Here is a 23184-nt window from a genome sequence, read left to right on the forward strand (position 1 = left end):
TTCTACAAAATGTTCAGCTTTCAAAGCTACTTAAAATTCCTTCAGGATTCATGCATTGCAGGCAGGAACAACACACAAAATAACCGTCCTCTCAGACACCAAGGAGCCCACGTAGAATCTTTTATCCATCCCCATCCCAGGAGGATTCAAGCAGAGACTGCTTTTTCTTATCTGCTAGAACTTACAAGCCATGACACGCATCCAGAGGCATAACATGTTAGGGAAGAATTCCCTCTACATTCCTTCTCCTGTTCAGTGCAGGAATCATCAACCCAACTTGGCATTTACGGCAAGAAGAGCTGATTTAATAGGTCCCATGCAGTCAGCAAATGTCTACCAACAGACCTGTGCTCACAGAAGGCAGGTCACCAGCCTGCCATCACAGAGGAAGCATCAACACGTAACACCAACACATTAGAAAAAAAATTTAATTTAATTAAAATAGAGATTAAAATCCTATTTATAGGAAGCAAGAAAGTTCATAGTATCCACAAAACAATGAAGCAGTGGAGCAGGATGTCCCAGGAATGTACAGATGTTCCAGGACATCCTGTACAGACAGAGGTTAAAGCTGGAGCTGAGAGAAGACTGGAGGCAGTAAAAGCAGACAGGTGAGGCTGAAGGAGGGGAGATGGATGGAGGGCTGAGTGAACAGTGGGAAAGATCTCTGACTGACGGGTAGAAATATCAGAACTGTGGCTGAAGCAGGATGAGAGGGAGACCAAGAAGAGTCTCATGAAAAGAATGAAGGTTACTTTGCCACCACTGCTGCCCAGCTCCTGCTTGACACCAATGGTTGAATGGGCTGCTTAGTGGGACGGGGGCAATGTGATTAGAAGGGATGTAGGATGGCAGCAGAGACTGAGGCTGGGCATCCCTTAAGGAGTGCTGTAGTTATAGTAACTCTGTAAAACCTGGTTCCGGTTATTGGGGAACAAAACCCAGAGGCAGCACACGTGCTGCAGCCACCATGGGTAGAAAACCTCCTGCACCCGTGTGGCACCCCCCCGGATGATGGCGAGTGCAGCTTCAGGAGCAGGAGAAGCAGTGAGGTGCACTTTGCCCCTGGAAGGAAACAGTCAGGATCACTCAAAGCCAGTCAATCCTTGGTGTGGTTTTAACTGGGCAGACTGAGTATCACAGGGTCCTGCATGCTCATGTTTCATGCTGAGGTGGACATGCACAACCTCTGTGATGTACCCAAGCAGAAGCACTCTTCCCATTAATTTTCTTGCACATCCAAACAGATACACATACCATCTTACACACAGTTGTGGTGCATTTTTGCATGCTTTCAAGAAGAAACACGTTCCTGCAGACACACTCCCTCCCAGACTCCTACATCCTCCTGCAAATACATACCTGGTATTCTCTAATGCTGCATCAGTATCAATCAGGCCCAGGATGCACAGTGTGACAGAGACATTTCTCTTCTGCATATTGAGTTCATGGCGCAGCGAGCTGAAGAATCCATCCAGTGCAAACTTGGTGGCAGAATAAGAAGTGGTGAAGGGAGTGGGTATTTTCCCTGGAAAGGAGAAGGTGAGAATGGAAAACATAAGAAAAGTGGCTGTAAGGAGGATGGTGCCATGGAGAGGGAATCTGGGCAAAGACAGAGGCTTTATCATCCTGCATCAACCCATGTTCTGTTCAGGTGAGTGTCCCTCTATTTCTAGTCACATGCAGGCACTTAGAAAGTTACACTGCTTTGTGAGAGCACATTCCAGCACAAGAGCCATCACACATGTGGATAAGGGGAGAAAAATTTCTTTTAACTTCCACAGTAACAAGGTCACATGCTGGGCTAAAAAGCCCAGTGTGATGGTCTACCTGCAGCCTTCCCCTCCCCCATCACATGCAAACACATGGACTGAGTCACATGCTGCTGCATCTGGCCATGACATTTCCCTCACACCATGGCACCTTATGTCACAAGGCAGGGATGAGCCGTAGTCTGAACTTGTGTATGGTGATGCAGCTCCCTTGAGCGCACACTGAAGACTTTCTCCTGCCTTTCCATCCTGTACAATAGGTGCAGCTACTCAGCAGCCTTCTATTCAGGCTGGCCAAAGCCAGAAGGCCTTAGAGTGGCAGGATGGTCTTAATGCTGTGTCAGAAATGCAGGAGAGATGGGCCTGGCTGTGAGGGACAGGAGCCAAACAAGCAGATCTGGGCACATGGCAAGTGAAGAGCAAAGTTCCAAGGGAATGCAAAATGGTGCAACACAGGTCTTCCAGAAAACAAGAAGGCCAGCCAGCCACCATCCTGCTTGCTACTATAAAATGCACAGCTTGAAAATGTGTTGAGGGGTTGAAGGACACAGAGAAACATGATGTGCTGGGAACCATTGTTTCCACAAGGCCAGCACTTATACCAGTTAAAGACACTAACCTGTGAGGGAAGAAACAACCACCAGAGAGCCTTTATTCTTCTCCAGGGTGGGAAGAGCTGCTGTTGCAAGTGCCACATAACTGAAGAAATTCACCTGGAATGATAAAAGTAGACATGGAAGAAGCAAGAGGGTTTGGAGGGAAGGTCAGCATGAGCCAGAAAGCCAATACAGTGGTCAGAAACGGAAAGAAGCATGGCTTGGATTTGCTTTATCAAACATCAAGCGAAAAGAATAATCTCTGTGAAGACAGGGACAAACATCGCATCCATGAGTCTTTCAGATTCCAGAAAAAGCAATGGAGAAGAGTCAGAGCAAAGGTTATTCCTGGGCTTTAACACACAGCTTTCTTGACAAGAGACAACTAGCTGTCCCTGATTTCTCTATATGTCACTCTTTACTCTGCGATTCCTATCCAGCAACAAGAACACCAGCAGTGTCTCAACGTGCTCTCCTTTTAAGTTTCTCCTGACTGAGCTCAAACTACAATGAAGCATAACATTCAGCATCTCTTCTGAGCTTGACTGCTCTCTGACTTGTAAGAAATTTCTTACCTGCGATCCCAAGTTCCCTACTCTCCAGCAAGCAGGCTCCTTCCAACATGAAAGAGAACTAATATGACCCACCTGACCCAAGAAGACTGAATCAAGAAAACAGCTCTTCATCTCCATGGTCCCAAAACCTGGTACCAAGGTGATTCTATAGGAAAACTCTGAATCTGTCAGCAGAGACTCAAATAGCAAACGCCATTTCAAACAATCTTATTGTGTTCTGCAATGACTTGTGCACTTGCTGTAGATTAGTAGGAAGTGCTTGCTCCTCACCTATTGGCCTTCCTAAACGGGACATACATTGCACAACTGCCCGTAACTACCCATCAATCCCTAACAGTCCTGGGCTAATGGGAGATAAAAAGGACAGAAGGAAGGAGAGAAGTGAAGTTCTTCCCAGACATTCCTCTGCACACATATACAACAACTGAGCAAAACACCTGTCTAGTAACGAAGCCTCCAAACCATTAGACTTGAAACACGAATGAAATAAAAGGTTTGTTCTCAGCCATTGCCATAGAATTGACTTTGCCTTTGAGCTTCCCAAAGCTGTCCCAGGAGAAGCCAGACTGACCCAATTCCAGGTGAGCTCTTCCTGCTGGGAAACCTCACCTGCATGAGCCAGCGGGTGTATTCCACATCTCCAGCCCACATCTGGAAACGGGTCATGCCAATGTGGTTCAACACCAGGTAATCCAGTCCCCCTGTGGACAGGAGAAAGGAGCAGTCAAACAAAGGGGCCATCCCATAAGCAGTAACCAAGGAACTCAGAAATGCCAGCGGGAGGGCTGAACCAACCAGCCGCTCCCTCAGAAGGCTTTTCCATTAAGTACTTTACCATGGAGATACATGAAATATGTCCATCTGGCAACAGCTTTGCCTGCTCCTCTAGGGTAGAATTGGAAGGAAAGCTGTTCTTCTTTGATAGCAACTCTCTGAAATGATGTTTCAGGGTAATGCAGACTTGGAACTTAGTTCTAGTGGTACGCTCTATTTTCAAAGTTATAAGTATACAAATTTGTAACAGAAAAATTATGATTGGTATGGGAATGTATCAGCAGAAACAGCAGAAGGTTTAAAAGAAAGGTAGGAATTGATGGCTGCTGGACTGGCACATCATCCAGATCACAGCACACCTACACACAGTTTCTTAAGACACCCACATCAGGAAAACCAAGAGCATAATGAAGTAATTAAGACACTCAAATAATGGACAAAAGGATAGTGAGTATAGTAGAAAATCCTGCCTAATGAGAGTCTGACCCAAATGAGACAAGATGGAGAGGCAAAAGATCATAATCACTCAACTCCTACAGGGCACAAAAGACCATCAAAAAGCAGCACGTGGTCACCAACCAAGAACCCAGAAGACATGATGAGGACTCAACAGTGGACATCCCTTGTCCTTTGTATCACCACTAGTAAGCTTGGCCAAGGTACTTCGTCATACACATCTTGTTGCTTGTGAGTACTAAAGACTGAGTGAATGCGAATGTGAATGCATTCACTCAGTCTTTAGTGACTGCACATGAGAGTGGGAGCAGCATGAATCAGTTCTGGTTAAAATAAGACCACCTTCCCCTTCTATACAGTCTTGGACTGAGCTTCACTACAGGGGCAGATCACTGCTTTCAAACCTCCCAGTTTCTGTCTCTCTCAGCACAAGGCACTATGTTCAGGGTTGGGTGTGTGCAGCTGGTACCTGCTCACATATGGCAAATGCGTGTACACAGGGTACCCTGTGACAGGTGAGGTACTGCAGCTCTTGCTATGCGGTGTGGTTTTAGTGAAGTACCGTGAGCAAGCACTTTCTGCATACTTTTATCCTCTAGCAAAAGACATGCCCTCCCCATGAAAGGTAGCTAAAAAGATGGCCACATCCAGATTGGTATTTACAAACCCCACACCCTGCTGTCCTAAACATTCCCCTCAGTGAGGAACATGGAGAAACTGAAGCAGGAAGCTCCTAAGGGAATGAGAACTGTCTATATACCTGAAAGCCAAAGAGATGCCCGAGATGCTTACCCAGCTTTTGAACAGCAAACTGAACCACCTTTTCAGGCTCTGAAGGGGAAGACATATCTGCAGGGATATAAAATATTTTCTTTGCTCCAAGTGTCAGGCATTTCTCCACCACCTTGAAAAAGAACACACAGCCAAAGATTAAACAATACGTAGCGGGGGGGGGGAAATAGAAATAAGGGCACTGTAAGGCACTTTTTTTCCCCCTACTACAGTCAGAGAGAGTAAATTCTGGACAGAGACACACTTTAATTTTAAGTCTACTGCTATTCAGCCCATGGAGAGCTCATTTTGCATCCAGATTTTGTTTAACCCGACAGTTAAACAGAGGTAACTCTTAGCAGCATGCAGATTCAATCTACCTTGGAAAAGGATCAAGATTGACCCGAAAAAGACAGTCTTCTTCAGGAGAAGTCTTCTGGAATAAGGGTTATGCTCTACATTAAGTTCTTCTTTTTGTTCCAAAATACCTAGTAAGGCTCTAGCAGTATTCATCCTTCATAGTTCCTTGGCTATGCTGAGTATATGAAGGTGCCCAGTAATGATATGCAGTTTAGCTATTTGCTGAAATAATGCCTTCCAGGCATTAGGAACTATTCTTATGCTCACTGTCCCCAACTCTCCTTTTGTGCCATTTCATAGTGAAGAGCTTTCCTTGCGAGTCACCTATCCCCACAGTTTAAGAGATACCTTCTCTAAATATTGTCCCATTTTATAAACTACAGATAAAGGAGTCTCATCTATTTGAGCTGGTCAAAAATTATTTAACCTACAAAAAGGTTTGAGTCTTTAACAAAACAGCTACAAATAGAACTCTTTGGACTCTGAAAAGCTGCACAATATCACACAGGAATTGTAGTTCATAGAATCATAGAATATCTCAAGTTGGAAGGGACCCATAAGGATCATCGAGTCCAACTCCCTGCTCCTCGCAGGACTACCTAAAACTAAACCATATGACTAAGAGCATTGTCCAGATGCTCCTTGAACTCTGACAGGCTTGGTGCCATGACCACTTCTCCCTGGGGAGCCTGGTCCAGTGCCTGACCACCCTCTCAGTGAAGAATATTTTCCTAATGTCCAACCTGAACTTCCCCTGACGCAGCTTCATTCCATTTTCTCGTGTAAATGTTCAGGCAGTAAAAAGTTCAGGTGGTGTATATGCATCTTCCTGTACAGGCCAAGCTCCCTTCTGGGTTACACCTCCCCAGTATGCAGTGTTACTGCCTTCTGGTAAGAAAAAATGGGTATATTGCAGCAGGCACTGGTGTATGGCAACACAAAGTAGGCCATCCAGGAGATCAGTTAGAGAAGAACAGCACAGGACACTGCCAGCAAATCAGATTCAAAACATGTCAGTGGCATGTTCCATCTTTCTACATAAGTGGGAAGAATTTTGAAAGTAACTAAGCTGGTTTTGCTCAACAACAGTTCTGAAGGAAAATTTATCATGCTGACAACTAATTTGTTGTTTGTTGCTGTTTTTTTGGTAAAAGTCCAAATCTCTTAAGTCTTCCCTCATACAAGGAAGTTCTTACCTTCTGCAGCACAGCTTCCCTCCTAGCAGTCAAAACAATTTCAGCACCAAATCTGGCATAACGATATGCCATCTGCTCTCCAATCCCAGCACTGGCTCCAGTCAGGAGAACGCGGGCACCAGACAAGCTCTCTTATTTACAGGAAAGAGGATACAAGATATAGAAGTAAGTGAAGGAAGCAGCGGAGGAGCTGCCCTTAACTATTGGCAGAGCTCTAAAGTAGAAAGGTGTGTTTAAGTGCTCAAAAGTCTTGATGCTTCTCCAAAACTAGAAGAGGCAGGACTGACCTGAAGAAGCCATGAGATTAACAATACCTTCCAATTCTTGCTAGACTGAAAATAATTGAAAATTACCTAACCTTTAAAGAATGAGCTATTTTTCCCTTCTGACAGGTGCCTACAACAAAAAGGTTAGTCATCAGCAACCTCATGTCAAGTAGCCAGCCATATTGATCTGTTTTGGCCTGGGTCACAGGAAAGCTTGGCTAGCCCAACAAGCTCCAGCACACGGCAGTCAGCTCAGCCTAGCTGCACTAACATGCAACAGCCAGTTGCCTCCTCCATCCTGACAAGCCCCGGTTCATACTTTGGTCATGGAGCAGGAGGCTCAGTCTGACCCACTTCACTCAGACAGTAGCTGGCATGCTACAATCCAAACAGCCAAGCCTTGCTTCACCATTCCCATCCCTCCTTCCCAACTCAGCATTCTTTCATGGAGTTGGATAATGGATAAAAGCGTGCAGCCGGCATGGCTCAGTTGCCATGGAACAACCCCCAGGCCCAACTGCCCAAGAGGTGTGTTGTTTTATTACTGTGTGTTTGTTGTGGACATTATGCCTAGGCTATCACTGCTGGGGAATAATGATATGATTATGCGAGCTAGCTGTGTCACATGCCCTTTGCCTGGGTTCCTAGACCAATATCTTTCCAGGATGAAGTTGGTTTTCACTTTATAAAAAGCTGTACAACATAAACCAGGCTCTGGGCCTCCTGCCTTCTGCATATCATTTATTCTTTGCCATCAGTTTGGAGACATGTCAGCCCTCTTGCGCTGGGCACTGCACATCTATAGAGATGGTTCTTGATCCCAAGGAGTTTGCAGTCAAAAAAAAAAAAAAAAAAAAAAAAGGCAGCAGCAAAGTACATGTCATGTTTTCCCCACATAGACAGCAGGATCCCTTGTAAATGCTGTTAGACCATTCTGTCTTCCTCTTTGGTTCAAGCTTCTCTTTATTTCTGGGAATGAAGCATTGCTTTGGGGCCACCAACTCTGGTAAGACTATGGGCAGGAATGAGACCACCAGTCAGCGTTTGGAAATTCAACCTCTTCTTATGTGACTTACATTCCAGTTTGGAATGACCCCCTGGTGAGCCTACCTGGGTTAAAAGGGTCTTTCCAGAAGAAAGCTAGAAGCCCAGCTATGATCCCTGTAGCACAAAGCACTTTTCCAACTGGCTTCATATCCTTCCAAGTTGTGAAGAACAAAGTGAAGTCTTGAAGCTGAGCACTCCAGCGAAAATACTGTAATCTCCTTCCTCTGATGCTGGAAGCCAACCTGCAAGAAGCGTGTAAAGTCCTTTTCTGTCCTGCATATAAGAGAGGTGCTGTGTAGAACTAAGGCTCCACCCAAGAAGTCTCTCCACTGGGAGCTAAAGAAGTCACTTTTGTCAAGAATGAAAGATAAGGACGACATGGGAAATCAACACTTTGATAAGAAGCTGCAAAGAAGTTGCTGTTTCCCTGTTGAAGGGAGGGAACACCTGCGAATGGTTTGCATTTGCCCATGAAAGGTTATGACTTGGCCTTGCCAAGCAGTGTAACTCCCTATTCAGAGGAAGTAGCCTTGGCAGGATGAAAAACGTAAAGCTGCAGGCCTGAAGACAATGAAACCTGCTCTCATACAAGAGGAAGGAATCCAAAGAGGGCAGAAAACAGGTCTGGAGAAAGCTCAAGAAATCATCTCATCTATCTTCCTGCCTTGCTCAACTACTGTTTTCTCAGCCTTTCATTTGCTCCAGGACAGATGATCTGGCATTCAGTCTGTCTTAAATGAACTGGACCAGGGGAATTATTTTTAAAATGTCTGTCCCTAATGGAACACTCCACAGAAACTTGTAGAAACTTGGAGTCAGCACCCATTCCTCATTTAAACTGTGACTTGAAAGTCTAATTTTACAGTAAAAGCCTTCTGCGTTTTGTATTGCTGCATTCTATTTCAGAATCTCACAGATATAGTTGATGTAAAAATACATCAAATCTGAAAAGCAAAATTAAGCAACTGATTATCTCTTTTCCAAAATAATGTATTATCTGCAGCTGTCGACAAAAATTTAAAACAGATATGAAATCGTGCTGACAAATTACGTTTAGATGTGCTTTGCCATGTTTTGGAAATTATACATGCCTGCCATATGTAAAATGGTATACAAGGAAGGGAAAAACGAGAGGTATTTACCTCTGTACTTCTCCTTTAGAACTTGTCCTGCAAAAGGAAAATTCAAAACTTAAGTCAGTATCAAAACTTACTGATACTAACGGCGATGTAAGGGCCATAAAAAGGCCATAAAGCCCTTGGGAAACAAGGCACTTTTTGGATAAACAACACATGCCTTGCTAACGACTGTGCCCTTGAAGAGGAACTACAAGACCAATAAAAGGAGAACATCCTGCCCTAGAAGGCGCCGAAGACTGGGGGAGTGCCGAAGAAACATGAAGTTAGGAAAAAACCTGTGGTAACTAGGGAAAGGTAAAGGTGGCAGGGGGAGATCGCGACCGCCGACTCAATACAAGACTGAAAAGACTTGCCCCCCATGCCTGCAAGGAGCATGCGTGCTCGTTTACATAGAACTCACCAATGATAAACGGAGTAGTAATTACTAACCAATAAACATAAATTTGGGTGGGTTTTTACTAGTCATGTAACAAGATAAATAGGCGGTAGTTATTTAGTATAGCGTGCTAGCGTGCCATAACATGTGTGGAATAACCACCTAGCACCCATCTCTGTGCAGACATGCAATAAAATACCTCTGCCCTGAGTGTCTGTTGGCGTCTCGCCCATCGGGTAAACAACCCAACACCTGGGGGATAACAATAGCATTCGCTTACCAGGCTGAGCATCATTAGCCAGTACTATTTCTCTACATTTTCTGAGTTTTTCTATCTTCACAAATTCTTTAGTAGCCAGAAGCAGCTAGATACAGTGAATTTAGGAGGAATTAAAAAAAGAAATTTTGCAGTAGTTCCAGAAGCTGTCTTCTGCAAAATTCACTTTGTCAACTTCCACAGTTCTGCAAACATATTTAAAACTAGCTTTTTGGGCCAGCATATCAGGATATGGCTAATACTTAGTGAGATAATGAAATTAACAGTCTTACCCAGGGTAACGAGATGATCATGGACAGAAGTCTTTGCAGGACTGGGGCCTGGAGAAGATAAAAGAGAAAAATGGGAACAAGTATGAACTTCAGTAACTGGAAGGTTCTGTGATAATATAGTAGTGTTGCCATGAAAAGCTGAAATCAGGACTCAATAGTCAGGATGACTATTAAGCAGGTATTCTTTATTGCAGCGCTGGGCAGCACTGGGGATCGCTCCACCACAAGTGCTCTGCCAGGTTAGCACAATACATCAGTTCATATACAGAAAAATCATACATATTAATCAGATTTCCCGAAAAGGGCAGTTTTATGGTGATGAGTTCCCGGAATTCATTTACATAGTCCAAGCATGCGCAGTAAAATTAGGGTTAGGGTCTTTTCACCCTCCGGTGGTCTTCCATAGTCTTCCTCACGTTGTCCATTAGTTGGGCTTTGGGCTTCCTTTGTCCATATATAGTCATTGAATTAGCTCATCAGTCCTTTGGCCTCGGAATGTTACAAGGGGGTCGATTTAAGCTAGTTCTTTGGTGCTTATCTTTGGCACAATCGTCCTGAGTTCCTGTTATCAGTTATTTAATTAGGAAGCCTAATGAGCTCGCTCAAGGCCTGTTTAGTCCTATCAGGTAAGAAGTCACAGGAAATGTCCCACCATCAACTCTGCTCAGCAGGTAACCAAAACTATCTTTGCAAGGGAAGAGAACAAAAGAGAACAAGGATGCGAGTGAAACTAAAAAAATGCAAGTCTATGTATCACAGTAAGGTCTTAGTCAGGGATTGTCAGGGATTTAACCCCTTCAGTAGATACTCTTGAAGTTGAGAGGTTAGCAGGTAGATTTGGAACTCAGGAGGTTTAAGTTAAAAAGCATAATGTGATTTGACAACACAACACATATTTTCTATTTCTATTCATTGTATCTGTTTCTACTCCCCTGTTACAAACAGGGGATCCAGGTCAGCTGAATATCAGCAGTTCAGACCATCTCATATTTGGTTAAAGGTGGATAAAGCAACAAATATGTTCTGTTTTGAACCTGCCTGGATTTTCTTAGGATCAAGAAAAAAGTGAGAAACAGATGCTCGCACTGAGAGTTGCGATGGTTTCCGAACATGACAGGCACCCACAGCAAGAGCTGGCCTTGTTTTGGCCAAATTTTGTGTAAGCATGTACAGAGACTAAAAGGTTAGGAGCTCTATTAATTTAAAAAAAAAAAAAAAAGAGAGAGAAAAATAAAAGAAAGAGACAAAGAGAATACATGTGATTCTAAGAAAAAGATCTTTCACTGGCAATTCCCACAGCTCTCTGAACTCAGAGTCAGCCTCTGCACAACATGAGTTCTCCCTCGTCTACAGGAGAAAAAAACCTCATGTCTAATCTTACAGAACGTTTAATTCATTAAAGAATGACTATGCTCATAGCTGATAACATTAACCACCAGAAGCCTTACTTCAGGGAAACCGGCACTCCTTACTGCACGACACAGAAACGAAGCAGCAGAGCTGACAGGACGGAGCCCTGTCAGGAGCGAGGGGGCTGAAGCCCTGGCCCGGCTTCCGTCGAGATGCGAAGAGCAGCAAGGTACCGACAGCACCAAGGCAGCGACACGCTGCTGACGGGGCCGTCGCGGCAGGCCCCAGCGCCGCTCTCCTCGCGCGGGGCTCGCCGCCGAGAGACGCGGAGGCGCTGAGCGCGAGCTGCCGCCGGCCCGGCCCCTCCCCCTGCCAGCCCGCCTCCCCCGCGACCGCCTCCGCGCGGACCGGCCAACCTGTGCGCGTGTCTGGCCCCGCCGCGTGACCTCCCAGGCGCCGGCGCGGCTGCCATGGCAACCGTGGAGGGGGGAGCGCCTTCTCGCGCTCGCCGCGAGGCGCCAAGCGGAGGCGGCCACGTGACCGGCTCCCGAAGGTCCCCGCGCGCGTGGCCCAGAGCGCTGCCCGTGCCGCAGTGATGGCTGCCCGGCTCTTCCCCGCCGTCAAGTGAGTCCCTGCGCCCGCGCTCCTCTGCCCGGAGAGCCCGGCCCGAGAGCTCGCCCGTCCCCCGCACGTACCGCCCGGCCCGCGGCCCCTTGCCGCCGCGGCTGTCCGCGCCGGCCCTGCAGCGCTGCGCCCTTGACCTCGTCTGCCCCCGTTGCCGGGCCTGGCCCCCACCCGGCAGCCGCTTTGTTTCTCCCGGTGCCTGGCAGGAGCCTGGCGGTTTTCTCGCGGCGAGCACGAATGCGTAAAATAAAGGGGGGGAGTGCCGCCAGGGGTGCTTGTTTGCTGGGGGAGCACTTTCACATCTGGACATAGGGCCCACCCGAAGGGCGAAGGTGTGGAAGGGTGCTTTTGGGAGCGAGCAGCACATCTTTAACAGAGAAATCCCTTTTCCCCAAAATACTTGTGAATACATGGATTTAAATATTGATTCTCTCTTGCCTCTCTCAACGGCCTTATCTATCATATGTTCTACTACTGCAGTACTGCTGTCTGGCAAGTTTTTGGTTGTTTTCTTTCCCTAGGTGTGCAATAGTTTTGTGATGCTTTTAAAGGGGAAAGTGCAGAAAAAAAGTGCAGGAAAGACTGTGCCATGCAGTCTACCAGGAAACTTTAAAAGCCTAGGCAGTGCAGGAGCAGGCATGGCCAGGTGTTCACTGGACTGTAATGAGCTTAACAAGATGTTGATGTCTGTCAGATTACTTATTAACAGATTAATCAGATTACTTATTACCAAGACAGCAAGAACCACATCATTAACATGGATGTCTTACCCACTGCAAAATCCTTTTGTTCCTTTTATCAAAGGTATATGCCAGTGATTCTCAGACTTTTAAAAGTGGCACTTAATCTGAGGTGTTTGACACTTTCTCATTTTGTCTTGAAAACTGTCTCTGATAAAATGTGAATGGGTGTAGTTTCAAGGGGCTGACAGGGAATAGTTGGCCTAGGAAGAAAAGGAAGGTAGCTAGATATTTTTCTGCTGCTTTTTGTCTGTGATAAGACATTACAGTAGAGTATTTGTGACCCTCAGATTTCTGTATTGATGCCCTCCCTTTGACGGTCACAGCCTGCTGAGAGAGATGCATTGATAGTCATAATGTGAACTGAACTGTTGCTGCTTTTGATTCTTTCAGGTTTGTCATCAAAGGAAGCCTGGCTGGAGCTGCTGTATATGTGGCATATGATCAGGGGCTGCTGGGCAGTGGCACACAAGCTGCTGAAGCGCTCAAAAAAGCTCAAGCAGCACTGCCTCCAGCTATCCAAGAGTGGACAAGTTACATAGGCTGGGAGGTAAGGACTGTGCAGATGAACAGAGTCAGCAAAACAAACGCATTCTCCGAATGAGGAGGAGGAAACATTGGGGTGATATTCTGGTTCCAGTGATGCTGGCAGGAGTTTTGCTGTTGAAACTGGATTTCACATTGAGAATATTTTGAAGAGGATTGAAATGGAAGGAGGATAACATTTTAAATTTAGGGGAGAGGCATTGCTCACAGATGTTATTTCAAAGGAGAAGGGGTAACTAGGCTATGCAGGGTCAAGGAGGGGATTGCAAGCATGCTCTGGGAGATATTTCACTATGTAGTGGTATTCCTAAGCTGCCTTTGAAGGATCCTACGTGCTTTTAAAAAATTAATGAAAAGATTCTCCTCCCAATTTCTCAAGCTGGTAACAGTTCATCAAGTTGAATTTAAATTGCCTGAAGAGGCCCTTCTCTTTGAGTAATTCTTAGTTTTTAAAATCCTCAGAACAGGAGAAGCTTTTGCTGAAAGTTTGAAAAGCATTTTTCATATTAGGGACTATTCTAAACTAATAGATAACTGTAAGGAGACAGCCATGGAGATGATTTTTCAGGTGCACCCAAATGATAAGTACTGCCTTCCGCCCCTACTTTATACCGGGGGAAAGAGCAAAGTCCAGACTTTAAGCCTTGTGTCTGATCTCTTTTGAGACTTAGGGAGAGTAGGCACCTAAGAGTCTTCAAGATCTGAGGTCAAGAGGCTTCTCCAAGGTGATGTGAATCCTGTTATAAGAGAAACCCCTCAAGTGCTGATATTTTGTCTCTCTCTTTCTCTTTCTAGCTCCCATCCACTCCAAAATTTGACTTTTCCCCCTCTGATTCCTGGAATAAAGGTAAAAATAACTTCTCACCAAACTGTGAAAGGAGCAAGGGGCCAAGAGTGATGTAGCTTATACCAGTCTTGTTTCAGTACTGTCCTCCTAAATTGGATGATGGAGAAGGAGGTGATAGATGTTACAGTCTGGTGGAAGGAGCATTGGGACTGGGACTAAGGAAGCGTATTCTGCTCCAGGTTTTACCACTAGAACACTGAGTGACTTTGGACTTAATTTCTTGTTGTTCCAACTGTGAAATAAGGAGGAGGATGTGTGCCCATAAACCTGTCTGCCTTTTCTAACCAGAGGAGCTGGTGTTTCTTTTACCTACAAAGCTTGCTGCCCAGCTTTGTGCCCCAAGACAGGCATGCCTATGCTATCCTAGAATCTAAGACTGAATGTTTCAGTGAAGTGTTTGGGGAGGCCTGTGGCCCCCACAATAAACAGATAGAGTTTGTGCACCAGTGAGTTCATCAGCACTGGTAGTGATCAGGGAAACTAGAGCATAAAAATAGATGATAACTTACTCTTAAGAAAGGTGAACTTTTGGTTAAAGATTGAAGAGTTTATAAACTCTTCAGATGCTAGTGTGTCTGAACTCAGCCTCTGGCTTTTCAGAAGGGATAAGTGTTCCCATTATTATTAGAATTTTAGAGATCTTGTTTGAAGGTCAAAACATGTTATAAATACCTAGTAAGTTAATTTATAGTTTTTATGGTGCAGCAAAAAGTCTTCATGTAACTGTGGGAAAACACGGTCCACAAATACTGTGACATGTCCAACATCGCTCACGGAGTCTGTGGCAAGGCCAGAAATAAAATGAAACTTAGCTCAGTTCTTTGTTTCAGTCTTGTAATTGTCTATCCCTTATACTGGTCCTGAAGTTGGAATTTCTCTGTGTCACAAATGCTACTGAGACAATAAAGCTGTACTTGAACCAAGGATCATTCAGGCCTCAGTGTGTTTGAAAGCTTCTGAGATAGAGCTAGATTTTTCTCTCCATGCTTGAAGAGATCTACAATGCTAGAATAACATTAGGAAATTTGGCTTGAATGATGCTCTTCTTGGGATAATTCTTCTCTGCTTTCCTTGCAGGAGTGCAGACAGTCATGTCTGCCTTGTCTGTAGCTCCCACCAGGGCCTGTGAATACACTGTGGAAGGCTGGAAGTATGTGAAGGATCTTGTCAAATGAACGTGTTCTCCAGGGTTCATGGTTCTCTCCATCCTATGTTGTCTTTGGGATGATGCATAGTCCATCCCTCCAGAGGCAGCTCAGCCACGCAAGGGCTACAATAAAAGACTTCGGAACTTCCATTTGTATTTGGGTTGGTTTTAGCATACAGACTGCAATAATTGCTTTCTGTCTTACCAGTGATCAGATGCTTCAGCAGAGATCATGGATCAGTTGTAATGAAGTGATGGCCATATGCTGAGGTATAGCCCCTGTTCTAAAGCCGCCAACCTTGCTAACTAAACAGATTATTCTGAAGCTGAATTAATCTTGAAGGTGAATGCCAGCCACCTAATTCAAAGCAAGCCAACAAGAGTTTAAAAAAAATATTAAAAAATCCAAGGTAACAGTAAAAGATGTTGTTCGAAGACAAAGCACTTGTCTTCAAGCTAGCCGAGGAAGGAGTGCCTCTGTCAGACAAAGAGCACATTATTGATGTGAAAGCTGCTTCCAGGTGGTCTGTGACTTGTCACACAATTGGGAGTAGCCAGTGCTAGTTGCAATACTTGTTGTTGATGACAGCGTGCAACAGAAGGGAGTTTATAGGTCTGTGATGCAAAACTCTAGCAAGTCATAGGAAACTTCTAACACCCCCCCAGTCTATTTGGCCTACGGGCATTGCGAGTGTTCCTAGTACCTGAGCTCGAACAGCAAAATCACAGTACTGTTTAACTGTAGCTTTTCCAGCAACTAATCCAAATATGCCCTTGGATGCATAGTCAATGACCAGTAGCACCGTCAAATTTACACCTGTATCTGAATTCTTAGCTCCACAGCATAGATTATTTGGAGGCAAAGGTTTAGATTTTAAGTTTTACCAGCTGTTGGCTAAAACTAAGTAGATTCAGTTTGTCTCTTGACTTGAAAAAAGTATCCTGTCTGCTGGCTTCTTTAAATGCCTGAAAAATAGGGCTGGAAGTACCTTTAAGATACTGGCATCTCTGTGTGTAAAGCTTTTTGGCAACTGAGCAAGAGAGAAAATGGAAATGGGAAGGATCTCCAATCACAGCAGAGCCCCATGGAAGGGAGAATGAGGCTGAGGGATTTCCTATTTCATCTAAACCTAGTGCCCCCATGAAGAATTAGGCAGAAGTACCTCAGGAACAGAGCCCATTGACTGCAACTATGTCTTTGTGTATTATAAGTTCTTTGCAAAGGAACAATGCTATTCTGCAGCTGAGCTATGAACAAATACATGAATGTGAGCTAAACTCGAAGCTGGCCACTGAATAACAGCAATCTGCATGGACATTTTTTCTATTTCCTTATGTTTTGAATGCCTAGAGAATTCAAGCTGTGTTTTCCTACCAGACTTTCTCCTAGTTTTTGCATGAATAAAAACACAAATGTGATTTTTTTTAAAAAAAAAAAAAAAACAAACAGAAACCTTGTTTGCTGATAAGAAGCAATACAAAATGGGAGACGGGAAGGGAGGTTCCCAGAAAGCAAGAATACTCTCTTGCTGTCCATCTCTTTTTCCACAGAGGATGCATAGCTCCTTTGAAGAGGAGGAGGAGCAAAGGTTACAGTGCACTTCTTGATTCCCCTGCCAAAATGTAAGTAGGTCTGGAAGATGCTGAAAGTAACAACTAGCTGTCAGATCAACACAAGAAATAGGGTAAATTTCACTCTGGCAGGGACCATCATGAACATATAACTGTGTATCAGGGACATATGGAGAAGAACCAGAGTTAGCAGTGAGAAAGTTGTTTGCTGGTGGCAGGCCTCTGTGGAAGAGGCAGTCAACACTTTTTTGGTAGAACAGAAGCGTGCAACATACAGTTAAATTAAGGCCTGGGCAGAAAGTGGATTCCTGGCAAGTCATTCCTGCCATCAGTTTTCTGAGGATTTTTTTTCACGTGAGCAAAATGGCTGTCCGTATCATGATGGGTTAGGTAGTAACATTTTGTTCTCATGGTGGAAATACTAGTGGGCACATGCAGGCAGAGATGAGGGTTGCTGTAAAAGCTAAAGAGACGTTTTATCACAGTGGTATTTCTAGGGAGGGAGAACAAGGATGTAGCATGGCAGGTTTAGAAGTCAAAGTAGCTCATTAGCAGGACATCTACAGTAATTCATTCCAGAACACTTTTGATGCATGCCTTCAGTCCTGCCATGTGTCCCCCTCCCCTTCAAAGCATTAACAAAGTAGCTGGGAAGCAATTTCCACAGCTCCTACAACACTGCGGCATTCTCTGCATTGTGAGCTGTTTGGTTTGGTTTCCCTAGAACAGGCCATAAGCTACATCTGCTGTTAGTGCATGTTACTTTTTAACCTCTCCAGCTACGTCCAGGACATGAAAAGGCAGGAGACAGAAGCAGCTAATCGGTTATCTGCAGTTGTCTCTTGCCTTTGCTGCTATGAAGGGTTCTTGCAAAAAGGAGGACAGTACCAGCTGCTGCTAAAGTGAGGATTGTCAGAAGCGCAATCCACCAGCATGTCCGAAGGACCAAAAAAAAAAAGACACATTAAAGGCCAGTCCTCTGCAGGCTGGACTCCAGGGGGAATCTGGGAGTCACATAGCTTGGACCTATCAGGTCTTGAAGGTACGTGTCTGCAAATCCCTTTCAAGTGACGCGTACTTTGTCACAGACCTTTGGAGTTGCCCTTCTGTACATACCTGTTGATGATGGAACACATCTGGGTGATAGATACCTAGTAAAGTTTTTCCTGAATCTAAGTTAAAGTTTAAGCGAGAGGAATTATACCAATAGACAGGTGGTTTGCCAGACTCGTACAGTTCAGCAGCAGCATTTTATACAAGAAGTTGTGAATCTCAGCGCCTCCACCATGCTTTAGTCTCTCCTTCCTGCTGGCACTTTTGAAGCTGGTCCGAGGTGGAGAAGCAAAATCCTTCACGGATGCTCACCTTCAAAGTGGCGCTGTCTTCCTTTTCTGTAAGATCTCAAATGGAGTTGCTCACTCTTGCTCTGGGTCCATCTTCATCCACATGCTAGCAGATGTGAAACTTTTCACAGTAGGCCATCTTACCTCTGCAGGAGGAACCTGGTATCCACAGGAATTGTGTGGCATCGTAGTAACATGCCAGTGGAGAAATGGATAGGCTGGCACACGTGCATACATGGCCTAGGATGATTATACAAGCATGGGGAGAGTGAGCAAAGTGTATCTGCATGAAACATTTTGCTAGCTTGCAATACACTCCAGTTTGTGGACTGTGCATGTTCCAATTTTAATGTTGATGAAAACTTTCCTGAGGTCAGTTTGCAGTCACAGCCAAGGCATATATAAGGAGCACCGATGGCCTAGAGGGCGTCAGTATTGTAAAATGGAGTTACAGATTTATTCTGTATTTTTAACCCTTTGTGATGGGATTGTGGCATGAGGATGCAGAAGTCATTATGACATGGCGTAGCATCAGTATGAATCTGTTCCCTCTTCACAGGAAGCATCTGTGCATATATCGAATAAGTTGTAAATACACAGCTTGTAACCTCTCTGTCCTCAGGTCTCTGTCCCAGAGCTGCTGCTCACGCTTCTGAAACTAGGGACAGAGATTGTCCTGGCTGCTGGCAGCAGAGGTGGCGTTTCTCCCACACTGATGTGCTAACGCAGTCACATTGTTCTAGTCTGTGCTAGTTACAGAATGAGGCAAGACACAGCTACAGGACAGGAAATAGGCAGTGGTAGGTAGGGAGAGTAGGATGAGTGCTTACTCAGATTAGGAAGCAGATTTAAAACACGAAGGAAGAAGGATTTGTGGGGTTTTTATTTCCTTTTTTAAACAAAAGTTATATGATGAAACTTACTGCCAAGAGATTTCAGAGGATTTGGCTAAGGTATAAATAGCTTTAAAAAGCGCTTAAGTTAATTCCTGGAGGATGGGTCCATCAGTGGCTCTTAAACCTAATGGTCCAGATGGAAGCTACAGCTCAGGAAACCTTGGAGTGCCAGACACTAGGAGTTTATCACCTGATGAAGGATTGCTCTACATGCACCCTGTTCCAACATATTTTTCTTTACGCACCTGCCTCTAAAAGAAAAAGAATACTGAGTGGGAAGGACTTTTTCATCTAACCCAGTACATCTATTCTCTTATTACATCTCGATGACAATGCGTACATTCAATAAGGGACTGATCCTTTCATACAATTGCTGGATTTAAGTCAAATGTTTTGCCAAGTCTAGTTTGTGACCTATAGAAATAATTATAGGTAAGACAGGGTGATAATCAGATTCCTTTGCTGAGCAGACAGACAAAGCAGCAGTGTAGAAATTGACTTGCTAAAATAGTACCTGTGCTGCAACTCACAGAACTGTTGAGCTTGGTAGGGACCTCTCAAGATAATCTAGTTCAACCTCCATGCTCGAGCAAGGTCAACTAGACCAGGTTGCCCAGGACCATGTCCAGCCGGGTTTTGAACATCTCAAAGGCAGCAGACTCCACAACCTCTCTGGATGACCTATACCAGGGTTTGACCACCCTCACAGTAAAAAAGTGGGGATTTTTGTTCAGCTCACCCGGTATCTTTTCTCTTTCTGAACATGGTGACACTGGATACTGCCAGAGTAGCCTGGCGCCACTACACCAAACAGTTCTGGAATATCTTCCTCACAAAAAGAGTTGGCATTAGCAGGTAGGTCTAAAAACTCCCCAGTGCATTTTGTAGTTGTGTACTCTATTTTTGCATAAATATCCAGTCCTCCTTTCCAATTTTTAGCTTTTTGCCTCATAGGTGTTTTGCAATAACAACTTTTACAGGCTACCTTTTTCTGTCACCAGTTATCAAGCACTCTGGCTGTCTCTAGTGGACCTATCCTACAGAGGGATAAAAAGTTTACATCTGCCAGCATTGTGGCACTAAGCAGGATTATGGGATGCTCCCATCCCACCTCCAAACTTACTGGTATCTTTTCAAGCCCTTAATATCTCTGGCTAGACATGGGGGGAAAAAAGGAGGGGGGGCTTAGGCAACTGACTTTGAAAAGCAGCACATCTCACATAACAAATACCTCAGCTGGGGATGCACTGGGAATGTGGGTTTACTGGAACAGGCCTCCCTTCTCTCCCACTAGAGTAAGGCTCAGTCTGCATGGGAAGCTCAGTCTACCATTGACTACCCCTTCACTGCTCTTCGGTAAAACAGAGGACTTAATTTTCCAGAGCAGTGTTTAATTTTTACCTTGCAAATCACCAGCAGTAATAAAAGAATCATCTCCTGTCTCCAGGATGGCCTCCGTGCTTATCTTCAAGGCTTTTCTGAAAACACTTACCCTCAGCTTGAATGTCCTGGAAGATAAGGGGAGAGGTAGAGAGAGGTTCAGGACTCCAGTGAATGGTTCTGTGTCTACTCCCCCCATCCCACCAGGCCAAACCTCCCACTAGGAAAATTCTGACACTGTCATTGAGAGAGTCTTCATCTCTCTAGCTTTTGCTACAAACAAAATGTAATCGCTTTGAACAAAGCACAGTCTTGGTGTATGTACGCACACTATGTACAAATAAGTAGAATACTGTTCCTCTGGTATGCTTGGAACTTTAGTTCTCTGTGCTTTTCATGATCTTCTGTACCACTTTTTTTGCCCTTTGATGATTGCTTTCTAAAGCTTCTTCATTGTAATATGCTTTCTCAATGGTATTTTGTGAATGATCTTAAGTAATTCAAGTTATTTACTAAAAAGAAGAGGAAGGTATGTACAAGTGAATACAGTTCTCTTGTACATCAGCACTTAGTAAGCATCCTAGTTTGGCTTGCGCAATGCTTCAGTTGCCTTCTCAAGGCAACAGACTTGGCATGAGGTGTACTTTCTCATCCTCACACTTCCTGCAGTGTTGTCATTCTAGCACAGTTCCCAAGAAGCACCGATGACACCCTGCACCACCAGCATCTTTAGTACATTTATGAAGTAAACATGAGTTATGGAGGATTTAAACTGTGGAATCAGATTAGTTACACAGACTTCCAAAGTCACTGAAAACCTCCAAAAGAGTTAGGAACTGTTTCCCTCCACTGATGATGAAGAGGGGCTAGGCTTCTAGTGTAGGCTGGCCTTTTAAGACCTAGGTGCTGTGAAAGTTCTTCCTTGCTAGCAGGACAGACCACTCATTCCAAGTTATGCAATACCAGGTGAAACTTGAACCTAGCACAACTTTTGGAGATGTTTTTCCCTGTTTGGACAGAGCTGTTAGGTGACTCAGCTAGCCCCAGTGGAGTCTGTCTTCCTTTGCAAAACAAGCAGCAGCTGACATATTCAGTAAGAGCTACACTTCACATTGCTATAGCTTTCAGAGATCAGACAAACATAAGCAAAAACTTTCTTACCTGAACTGCCAACTTGAGAGGCTACAACAGCAACACTGAATAACGCTAAACCAAAATACTGAGGGACAAACATGGTAGGGCAAGCAGCTCACTCTGCTGCGCTGCGGTAACTAGATCTTTCCTTGGAGAGCACCGTTAAATTGGAAACAGGCACATGCTCAGGATCTTGCTTGCACACTCGTTAGCATCAAACATTCTCCATCTGCAGGCCAGGTATAAGTTTCATGTGTGAGCTTGAAATTGCTGGGAGATTACCATTAGCTGTAGTGCCTGGAATGCTAAAACACACCCAGCTTTTGCTTCTCAGTTAGTAGGATTAGTCCACCTCCTTTGAATGCAATTACTTTGCTTTTCTCATCACAGAGTTTGCATGCTTCACTTGGTTTCATTTTAAGGACCAGAAAGGTTGGGACTGGTCTGGAAGTTGTCCTTCTATTGCTGAGACTCCCAACAGGTTTGCAGAGTCAGTAAGGTTAATAAGGCAGGCATCAGTATTAAAATCTGATGTTTTGGTTTTGATTCATTTAATAGACATTATTTTTTTTAAGAACACCTGAATGATTTTGGCAACATTCATTAGAACTACCTTGAGGACTCTAGCCTGCAGAAGTTCAATGAATGAGGATTTCTTAAAATCAGAGAACTTACATTTGCCGTTTGAAAAAAAATGCCCCATGCAAACCCAATTTCTGTCCTATGCAAACCTGAGTTAATCAGTATATTTGTTTTACTGTGTGCTTTACATGTTACAGCAGTTGATTACAGCAGTAATTAACCCCAGAGATGCAACCTGCTTACACCAGCAGTGGACATTCCGAGGTTCTGCTAAAGTTGGGTCACATTGTCTCTATCCTGAGATTATTTGGAACTGGGGAATAGAGCAGCTGTTCAGCTTTGTCTCCGCCTATGCTGTGTGGATTTTTTTTTTTTTTATAGCTCATAGAAATCTTTGCACCAGGCAAAAACCAAACCAAACCAAATCAAAAAACCCGCAACCCCAAAAACCAGAATGTGTCCAATCTTTTCCATGCACTGGATTTAATAAAGACTGGACAGATACCATAGCCCTGACTGGGTGTCAAGGTTTGAGTGACCGGCTGCTCCCATGTCAGAAACATTAATGTGGCCAGTGTGGCCACCTAGCGGAACTAGGGGAAATGCAGTTCAGTGAAAAACCTGGTGGGGAAAAAGCCTTCATCCTAAAGGAACAGGATTTTCAGATGCGGTAAACATCATAATGAGATATTAAGAGGCTCCAGTTTGATTGGTTGGTTGTTGTTCCCCCCCCCCCCGGCCCCCCCATGGTGGTCAAAAAGGTTCTTTTATTAGCATAATTGTCTCCCCAGGTGATAAAATATTATCCCTTTGGCATCAATCTCTACGTAGCTTGTTAATGCAATGGCCTGGATCATAGGCATTACTGTTTTGACTTCTCCTAACTCCTTAAATACTCGACCAGGAGATGCCAATGTTCCTTATGCTTATAAATGACTGTGTGGTGCTGTAAATAGAGCCTGCCCTGCCTGGAGGGGAGATGCTTTTGGGATATTCCATACCTGCTGAGGACGAGGAAAGATGCTCTCCTTAAAGCTACAAATGGACAGGTCAGTTGTGCTGGAGCTTCACGTTTCCATGCAATTCCTGCAGAGAAGGTCCAGATACAATAATAGGGACAGCCATAGGTTATATCTAGTGGGAGTG

At 44.5% G+C, this 23184-nt stretch overlaps 2 protein-coding genes across 5 annotated transcripts; one reads left to right on the top strand and one right to left on the bottom strand.

Moving 5' to 3' along the window:
• Positions 1 to 461: 461 nt before the first annotated feature.
• Positions 462 to 11775, bottom strand: HSD11B1L (hydroxysteroid 11-beta dehydrogenase 1 like). Of its 4 annotated transcripts, XM_075524155.1 has the most exons (9): positions 11644 to 11758; positions 9878 to 9925; positions 7877 to 8055; positions 6501 to 6631; positions 4966 to 5077; positions 3553 to 3644; positions 2392 to 2485; positions 1363 to 1528; positions 462 to 1065 (listed from the first exon to the last, which is right to left on the bottom strand). In XM_075524155.1, exons 3-9 carry the CDS (start codon positions 7959 to 7961, stop codon positions 879 to 881), a joined length of 867 nt encoding a protein of 288 aa, XP_075380270.1. In that variant the 5' UTR covers positions 7962 to 8055; positions 9878 to 9925; positions 11644 to 11758; the 3' UTR covers positions 462 to 878. The 4 variants fall into 4 exon arrangements, with proteins under 4 accessions (XP_075380270.1, XP_075380268.1, XP_075380267.1 ...); XM_075524153.1 differs by having other exon boundaries at positions 947 to 1528; positions 11326 to 11775; XM_075524152.1 differs by having other exon boundaries at positions 947 to 1528; positions 11644 to 11760.
• On the top strand, positions 11725 to 15279 carry MICOS13 (mitochondrial contact site and cristae organizing system subunit 13). Its single transcript, XM_075524156.1, has 4 exons — positions 11725 to 11851; positions 12985 to 13141; positions 13933 to 13984; positions 15062 to 15279. The coding sequence occupies exons 1-4, from the start codon at positions 11823 to 11825 to the stop codon at positions 15157 to 15159; spliced, it is 336 nt and encodes a 111-aa protein (XP_075380271.1). The 5' UTR covers positions 11725 to 11822; the 3' UTR covers positions 15160 to 15279.
• The last annotated feature ends 7905 nt before the right edge of the window (positions 15280 to 23184 follow it).

This window comes from Mycteria americana, chromosome 24, assembly GCF_035582795.1.
Source record: "Mycteria americana isolate JAX WOST 10 ecotype Jacksonville Zoo and Gardens chromosome 24, USCA_MyAme_1.0, whole genome shotgun sequence".
NCBI lineage: Eukaryota > Metazoa > Chordata > Aves > Ciconiiformes > Ciconiidae > Mycteria > Mycteria americana.

Bases quoted from the DNA above. Each gene is read 5' to 3' on its own strand.
- HSD11B1L (XM_075524153.1), bottom strand. From the start codon at position 7,961: ATGAAGCCAGTTGGAAAAGTGCTTTGTGCTACAGGGATCATAGCTGGG. The intron at 5,078-6,500 runs GTAAGAACTTCC...TTCTTTTTCAAG, and splicing joins GGGAAGCTGTGCTGCAGAAG to GTGGTGGAGAAATGCCTGAC. The intron at 2,486-3,552 runs GTGAGGTTTCCC...TTATCATTCCAG, and splicing joins ACACCCGCTGGCTCATGCAG to GTGAATTTCTTCAGTTATGT.
- MICOS13 (XM_075524156.1), top strand. From the start codon at position 11,823: ATGGCTGCCCGGCTCTTCCCCGCCGTCAA. The intron at 11,852-12,984 runs GTGAGTCCCTGC...TGATTCTTTCAG, and splicing joins CGGCTCTTCCCCGCCGTCAA to GTTTGTCATCAAAGGAAGCC. The intron at 13,985-15,061 runs GTAAAAATAACT...CTTTCCTTGCAG, and splicing joins CTCTGATTCCTGGAATAAAG to GAGTGCAGACAGTCATGTCT.